We start from the raw sequence: 9,551 nt of genomic DNA on the forward strand, positions 1-9,551 counted from the left end.
GTAAATCTTACCATTCGGACTTTAACAGAGCTGTAGAGCATATTGATAGGAACAAAAAAGTCAAAGGAACCATGCCTCATGGAAATTTCTAAAGAATGCCCACTAGGGGGCATCCCAGGCTACTAGTCCTATTAAAATAGGCCGTTAGTCTTTAAAAGTAAAATTTAACACAACTTCAACCAAACTTTAACATACGGTGGTGCTTCATATAATGGATGCTGCAAACAACGGACTTTCCGTTCGGCAGTTACATGAAGCAAACAACGGACGTTTTGCAAACAAGTGCGAATGATGCTTCCACTCGTTTGCTGTTGCCAATGACAATCTGCTATTTTTATAATATATTAGTATTATTAGAATATATTATTAGTATATCTGAAGTACAGAGCTTTTGTTGGGATTCGGCTTGCTCCCTTGTTTATTACGTACATCACCTCAGTGCAGGGTATTTACTAGAGATGCCACGAATATTCGACTACTATTCGGTATTCGGCCTATTCGGCTACTTTTTTTAATATTTGGTATTCGGCCGAATGTTGCATACTATTTGGCTGAATCATAAAAAAAAAATGCACATATTACTCAAAAACGTATTTATTTTAATCACAAATTATTACATTTAATACTTAAAATCTATCAGTGGCAAGTTGTGATAAATGAAAACAATTTTTTCAGCATTTGTTGATAGCAAACGATTGCACTTTTAAATTGGAATACCGAGTTGTAACATATCAAATGGGATAGCTCCAGAATTTCTCGGTGCATTGTTGTATCATTAACTTTAGAAAAGAGGAAGTCCCTGATCGCACAGAAACATGGCAGTAGTTTGATAGATGGATATAATGATCTGAAATCCAATACTGTGGCGCACACCGGTGTGGTGACTTCTTTAAGTTGTTGTATTAGTTCTTTGAAGGCGAATAGTTTTCATATAAAGTGATACAGTGATGGTTTTTAGTAATAAGGACTATTAGTAACACAATTTGATGTAACAATGAACAAATAATGCATGTTGTGACACGATCTACTTGCAAATAAAACAAATGTTCCTGTGGTGTTGCTACTGCACCCACCGCAATGAGACAGGTCGTAACCTGTCACCTGCGAAATGTACACATATTTTGCCGAATATTCAGCCGCTTCAGCTGAGAGTGTAGCCAAATATTCAGTATTCAGCAAAATCACTATTCGTGGCATCACTAGTATTTACATTTATTCACGTGTTGTGCAAATCATGGCTTCTAAAAAAACAGAAAGGTGATTTCAATTGAAACAAAGCAAGAAATCATCAGAAGGAGTGAAAGTTGACAAAAACTTCCTTGTCAAATGGGGAGAGGTTCAGGAGTTTACCAACAATCATTACCAAAACATAGTTGAGGCCAACAGGATCAATGATCTCTACAATGACACCCTTGCCCGTTGTTTCCGACAGGTGTTGAAGAAGAGAGAGAAACAGACCACCTTGGACATATTTTTCAAGAAGCCACCTGCCAAAAGACAAAGGATGGAACAAGAGGAGTTGACCTTGCAAGCCCCAGTAGCCTCTCCTGAATCTGACTCCGATTAAAAAACAATAAAAAGAGACTTGCTGCAATATGTAAAAAGTCTGTATCTGTATGAATGTGTGAAGAAAGTGTTCCTCCACTTCCTCCTCACAACATCTTACTAACCAGCATAATTGGTGACTGCTCCATTTTCATTTTTTTAATGGTACAGTATGGTTATTTTATGCTGCAGAATGAATTATATGTTTTAACATGTATTTGTATGGGAAAATGTGTTTCATATAATGGACTTTTCACTTAACGGACGTGCACTTGGAATGGATTAGGTACGTTATACGAGGCACCACTGTACAGTACTTTAACACAACATGAAGTTCAATTTTAAAGATTAATGGTCTATTACAATAGAATATAACACCCATAATGTAATGTACTGTATAACATCAGTTCAGGCACACACATAAACACACACATTGTATCATTCTTTATGAAGGTAAATTTTATTTGTGATATATGAAGTGTATTTTGTACTAAGTATTTCATCATTAAATAGCAGATTTATAGCCCAATTATTTAAGGCAATTGTTTGGTTATGTATTTCTATACATATCAGGCTTCAGGATGTTTGATATACTTATTAGAATGTTCCCAATATATTGGTGTAGGTTCATTTCACTAACTGATATTTTGATTTTTTTTATATGCATCCTTCAAATCATTTTGCCATGGCAGACATTTGAACATACCATTGGACATACTGTGCTGTAAAATTAATCCACTGTAGACAGATCATTTTCTCTTTTATGTAACTTTGTGGGAGACTGGGTGCATTTTTAGCAGACTTGTGCATCAAATTATAAATTCTGATGGCAAATTGCCACATGTATAAAAAATGAAATGAATTAAAAATATATTCCATTACATTTAAAGGTTCCAAACATATAATATATTTTATGTTCATAACTTCTAAATTCAATGGAACATAATTGAACCATCTGATGATGGCTAATCAACCCAAAAGTACTTAGGCTATAAGTTTGTCTGTATAATTTGGACACATGTAAAAAGGCAGTAAGGATTCAAGATAAGATTATTGAGTTCTGTAAGTATTTGGGGTGTTTGAGTATTCAAGACATTTGAATATTTGAGATCTGGTTAATGTTTAAATTCAAGAAAAGTAATATTTAACCATCTCTAAAATAAATATATGTAGTTTAATTGTTAGACTATTCAGTAACTTAAATGTTTTATATAAAAACAACTTAAATTTTCAATTGATTTTTATTCTTTGTATCTTTAATATGTTTTTATCTTATAATTTTAAATGAATAGTATTTTAATGTTATGCATTGTAATAATTATGTAAACTATGGTAATATTCATATATAAAAAGTTTTCATAATTGAATATACAGTAATTTATATAATAATTTACAAATGTTATTCAATGTTAATAAATGTTACAAATGTTAATAAATGTTGTTATTTAATGCATATTTCAGCGTGGAAGTTGGTGAGTCAGTACGTGGAGAAGATGTTTATATTGTTCAAAGTGGATGTGGAGAAGTTAATGACAATCTGATGGAATTATTAATTATGATTAATGCTTGCAAAATTGCTTCAGCATCACGTGTAACTGCTGTAATTCCATGCTTTCCTTACGCAAGACAAGATAAAAAGGACAAGGTATAGAAATAAAATAGATATAATTTAATTTTTAAATATATAATTTTGACTTTTATATTTATTTGTAAATGCACAACTTTAATAAATAAGTTAATGTTGATAAATTATCACAATTTACATGATAATTCACAATGTACAGTACATACTACTGTATTTTTGTGGATTGTCTGACATGTCAAGCTATTGGGGGTAGACCAGCAGGAAATTAAATATTCCTATACAGTAAAAACTGGCATACTGGTTTAAGTGATGTTATACATCCCTCTCTAAAGGGGCTCATTAAAAAAAACGAATTTTTATTCCAAAACTGTGAAACTGTCAACATTATATCAAAAACTATGATTATTGTTTAATTTCTTCATTTTGTCTTCTTTCTAACAATGTAAAATACTTGTGGAAAATACATTTTTATTTATTTTATGGTAATTTGATTCAAAAAACACAAAAATAAACATATTAAATTTAAGAAACTTGCTATAAATTATCTCAGTGTTGGCTTTGTGTGAAATTTGAGAGAATGGTGTTATTTTTAAGGTCAGAGTGGATGATCAGTGTAGTCCATACTGACAAACAATTACCATGTTAATTGTTTTATTGTGTTGTTGTAAATGAAAACAATCTTCCTAATTTTAAGTCAGTATTGTCATTACAAAATTGATAATATGTAATTTTATTAAGTTTTTGTCAATAAAATGCATAATATAAATATTTTTTAAAATATTAAAAAATTTATTCTTTTTCTAGAGTAGAGCCCCAATTTCAGCAAAATTAGTAGCAAATATGTTGTCTGTTGCTGGAGCAGATCATATTATCACAATGGATTTACATGCCTCTCAAATACAGGTAAGGAGAATATTCTTAACTATTTGGTTATTTTGCACTTAATTTCAGTATTTTAGTTTAAAAGAAAAATATATAGTCAATTCATTTAGTGAAAGTTACACTATATTAATTTTAAAAACAATAAAATAAAAATTTGCATCATCATTATATCTTGAAAAATGTATAATAATGAAAATTTATTGTACCTAATCAGATTTATTTCAGAATTGATTTGTACATTAAATTTGTATGTGTGTGTAAATGAATTATAGTGTATAAACATTTTAATTCTTTTATTAACAATATAATGAAATAAATAAAAGATAGTTAACTTAGTACAGAATAAGAACAAATTAAAAGCTAATTTATGTTTCATTGCAATACAGTAAAAACAATGGTGATTACAATTCATGTAGTCATTATTATTTGAGAACAATCATTAGTGAATTAATGATTAAAAATTTTATTGAAAATTGGGTAATAAATATTTGTATAGAGGAAGAATAAATAATATTTTTACTTAAAAACCAAAAATAATTTCTTTGTGAATACAATTTTGCTATTAGTAATTATGAAGATTAATGGGCTTAATTTTTTTATTTTCATAGAGTTATTACAAAAACTAATAGCTAGGTTTACATGAAAATTAGAAGATAACCAGAAAATATTATGAAGGAAATGTATGCAATTTTCAGATTGAAACAAGATAGTTTATTATTATTATAAATATATAGTAGCATAAATGTATGAAGTTGCAATTGATGGGATTTTCATAACTCAACGAGAATATTTATTATTTAAAATTATAATTGCAATTTTTAAANTCGGATTGAAAAGACAATAAAGGAATACTTAACCTCAGAGCTGAAAGAAAGTCTACCGTTTGTTAACCATTCGGATTGAAAAGACATATACTATATCTATCTATTCTGGTTAGTTTTGAACTTTTTTCTTCACAACCCAATTGGTCACTCACCTGTTCTTATATGAAATTAAGTATCCTGCATTTAATTATACTTGGTACTTAAAAAAACCCAAACAGTTGATTAGATTGGGTTATATTATTGCTAAATAATTTGGCCTAAAGGTAGGCATTAGGCATCATATCTTATTCAGTTTAATATAGTAATTAAAATTAAATTAATAAAATTAATTAATTTAGAAGATTTTGACATTTTTTAACAATAGCAAATTGCTGACAGGAATTATTTATTCCACTCTTTGAAACATAACTCAGTGGTATTTTGTTTCTTTACACTTTTTTTTTTTAATCAGTTTATTTTGTTTGCTATTGTTTCACTCTTTTTGTTAATGTAATATTACTGCATTAATCATCTCTTATTTTCTGAATTATTCTGCATTTAATTTACTTTGGCAGCAGTGAACAAACAGAACATTTCTCACTCTATCTCTCACTCTAACTCACACCACCTCTATTGAAAGCTTAACAAATTTGTGACATCATCAATCAAAGTCAAACTCTTACACATTATATCAATTTGTTTAGCCCCTTCTCAATTTAATTTTTTTCAGAATGACCATCAAAAAATTTTAATTTTTTTTATCATTGGTATTTGTTATGTAATTAATTTTTATAACAAAATATGCAAAAATTAACTCTTACACATTTTTTTTTTTTTAAAAAATAAAAATAATTGCAATTTTTAAAATAAAAACTGGAATTTAGGTTAGAAATTATACATTGAAAAATTAGTACAATTATTGTTATGAATACCTTTTCAGAAAGAACATGATCAATATGTAAACAATAGACGATGTCAATGTATAGAAAATCTATTTCTTTTAAATGTTACTGTATAGCATTCAATAGTTGTTGAGAGATTAAATAATTAACATTAAAAAGAATATTAATGTGTTTAACTTAGAGTTATATATAAATGTAGAAGTATCACAAGTATAATTTGGTAGGAAACTTATGCATGAAAAAAAAGTACATTACAAAAATGTTCTGAATGGTTGTCATTATGTATGAAAACTGCTCAAATTTTTTAAGTTGAAGAATTTTAATTAAGCTTTTATAAAGTTTTTTAAGAGTTTTAATTAACAGTTTATAAAGAACATTCAAAAATATTGATTATGTATATTTTTATAGGGTTTTTTTGATATCCCAGTTGACAATCTATATGCTGAACCCGCAGTTTTAAAATGGATCAGAGAAAACATTTCAGAGTGGAAAAATAGCATTATAGTATCTCCTGATGCTGGTGGTGCAAAAAGGTAATATATTCTTTTGATAGATTATAAACAATTCTAAGTAAAAATAATCATTTATATAGTTTATAAGACAATCTGAAATATTTTATTTAGATCAACTAACTATTCAAAGTTCATATCAATATTCAACCATGTAAGTCCAATAATTATGATAAGCAGTTTCTGATGAACTGTACAATATGACAATATGAATAGTTATTTTCAAATGTTAAACAATTCTCTCATTGTTTTTAATTTGGCTAGAAATTTTGAAATTTTAAGTTTAAATTAGAAAATCATATTTATAATTTTATATATTTTATTATATAATTATATATGATATTTATAATTTTAAAATATTCTAAAAATTTAATTTTACATTCTGAAATTTACTGAAATAAAAATTATTGGATTTTAATTGAAAAATTAAACACAACACAATACTTATTTAAATGTATTATGCATATCTTGACACATAAATTGATATTAAATTATAGTTAATTATCTTTTAGTGTTTTCTGTGGGCATTAGGATAGTATGTTATAATTATTAAACAATTTTTAAAAGGAAGACTAGAAATTAGGGTTAGAACATTGTTAAATACAGTGAAACCTCCATTTACAGACACTCCTGAATAGCAGACATCTCTACTTAATGGACATTTTTACAATTCTCAGATCCTTCAAATGGGACATCTATTACATATACGTGAAAATAGCAGATACACTTCTCATTTCCACTGATGTCCACTATTTGTAGGTATACTGTATATCAATACAATTTCAAGATTAATTCAAATATAGAAAATAAAATTATAAGGTCTATAATAAAATTTTTAGGAATAGTTAATTGAAATAATTTTGTAGGACTCAGTTTTATTAGATATGATTATCAATACTGTTCCTACACATGCAAATGATTCTAAATTTGAGAGTAGATGTTGGACATATTTTTATAATAGCTACATACAATGTTTCCAGACTATTTTATGTTAATATTATAATTTTGGTATTCTTTATATAGTGCTTATATCATTGATTCCCAAACTTTTTCAAGCTGCTGTCTCCATTGGTTCTATAAACTTAAACCCAATGTCTCCAATTATACCTCAATGCCCCCTAACCCATTTTCTCTTGCATGAGAAAGGCTTGAAAATATTCTTAGAAAAACTTTTCTACAAATCTCACACTTTGTGTTCTTCCCGTACATTGTTCTCCACATCTGGAAAAATAATTAAGTGCAATGTTTTATATTGTGTTTTAATAGAGGAAAGGGAAAAGTTGTCAGTGACTCCAATCCTCACTTATGGTCACTGTTCAGTTTCCTGTTTCCAGAGTCCTCCTGCCACAGACTTGCTTCATTTTGCTTCCTAGATTTACTCACTGCCCACAGGGAGGCAATACCACTCACTTTGGAAACCACTGGCTTATATACTCTATAAATGTTATAAATTATTGCCAAATTCTGTTAAATTATATGTAATTTATCAAACATTAGAATGTGTATACATTAAAAAGTATAGGAAAACATTTCTTAATTACAGCAGAGACTAGTTCTTATAAACATGAACAGTTTTTTACGTGTATTTTTAACACTACAGTAGAACCTCGATTATCTGACCCCCAATTAACCGACCGTCCTAGTCGGCAAATTTCAAATGTCCATTGTGATGTGGCGCTACAATATTTGGCTATGTCTTGGCTACTTTAATATTATTTTTACGTGTTTTAGCTGGCAACACTCATTCGACCATGAAAGGGAGCCAGTATTTAAACGAGGCTTAATTTTCTAATTTTTAACGATACAATAGCGACGATTATTATTTAAAAAAATTTTTGTTAGGCTTAATATCGATGAAAATTCAACGCGAAGTAGGTTAATAGCAATATACTAATATACCACACTAATAATGGATATTTTCATACTTTTCGGTTATCTGACTTTTCAATTATCCGACCAATCCCAGTCCCCAATTGAGTCGGATAATCGAGGCTCTACTGTACTTATTATGGATAATAAAAAATTTACCTGAGATATCTCCATCAGTTTACTGTACAGTTATATGTAAAACATATATGACTAAAATACAGGTATATCTCGCCATACATTGGTAATTGGTTCCAGGAGAGGTGACTTAAGTCAAAAAATGATGTAAATCGAATTTACTTGTCACTAGGTTAAATCACAAATAATCATTCCCAGTTCTATATTTTATTTATANATAATCGATGCTCTACTGTAATTACATAGGATGTATAAAATCTAGACTTATAAAATTTAACTAATTATATCACTTTTTAAAATTTACTTAGAGTTACATCTATAGCAGACAGACTAAATGTAGAATTTGCTCTGATTCACAAAGAACGGAAAAAGGCAAATGAAGTAGCATCAATGGTTCTTGTTGGTGATGTTAAAGATAGAGTTGCTATTCTCGTAGATGATATGGCAGATACCTGTGGAACTATTTGTCATGCTGCTGAAAAGTATGTAAAAATGTTATATTAGTTTTAAATTGTTTATAAACTGTAAATATATTGTAATCTAATGTTTATTGTAATGTAATATTTCTCAGTATTTTGACAATTTTCTTTTAATTTAAATAAAATTACTCAAGAATATACAGTTGATCCCCCTATAACATGGTAGATACGTTCCATTTTTTATGAAATTCATGTTTTACAAGTCCTTAAATACATGTGCCAATCACAGCCCGTCACATATGCAGTTCACTAGCTACAGCTGTTTGAAAGGTTTTCTTCCATAAAATTAATCGATTCTAGACTAATTCGACTCAACATTTCCAAAATACAGTCGACCCCCCCCTATAAGATCATAGATACGTTTCATTCTTTAGGAATCCGATTTCTTACGAGTCCTTCCAATCACAGCCCAACATGTGTCAAGTTTACGGACTATGGCTGTTTGAAAGGTTTTCTTCCATAAAATTAATCAATTCTAGACTAATCCGACTCAACATTTCCAAAATATGTATATTTTTTTGGGGAATAATCCGTATAAACTACGTTATAAACAAAAAATTGTAGGATTACTTACCAAGTGTGCACCGCCATTGCTAATGCTTGTTTTCGTTGCGGAGGGACGCTCCGCGACGAAAACAAGCATTAGCGATGACGAAAGTTTTCTGATAAGTTATTTTTCTGCGAAAACTTCGTTGAACTTCGGAGACATCATTAATATAAATAATTTTTATCGCCGTTGAATAAGAAATGTTTCTTTCACAAGAAATGTATAAAATTACAGTACTGTATTAGACTTACGGTACCTAATTTACATACTGTACAGACGATAGTTAGCGTAAAAT

The 9,551-nt window shown here is 28.8% G+C and overlaps 1 protein-coding gene across 1 annotated transcript in view; it reads left to right on the plus strand.

Moving 5' to 3' along the window:
• Positions 1-9,551, plus strand: part of LOC111622459 (ribose-phosphate pyrophosphokinase 1) — a 48,037-nt gene that overhangs the window by 11,156 nt on the left and 27,330 nt on the right. The window contains exons 2-5 of the mRNA XM_023364832.1: positions 3,007-3,190; positions 3,935-4,033; positions 6,126-6,250; positions 8,539-8,712. Of these exons, the coding sequence (XP_023220600.1) occupies positions 3,007-3,190; positions 3,935-4,033; positions 6,126-6,250; positions 8,539-8,712 (582 nt within the window). The remainder of the gene's footprint in view (positions 1-3,006; positions 3,191-3,934; positions 4,034-6,125; positions 6,251-8,538; positions 8,713-9,551) is intronic.

The sequence above is a fragment of the Centruroides sculpturatus genome, unplaced genomic scaffold (genome assembly GCF_000671375.1).
Source record: "Centruroides sculpturatus isolate CEXI.00-Female unplaced genomic scaffold, Cexi_2.0 scaffold150, whole genome shotgun sequence".
NCBI lineage: Eukaryota > Metazoa > Arthropoda > Arachnida > Scorpiones > Buthidae > Centruroides > Centruroides sculpturatus.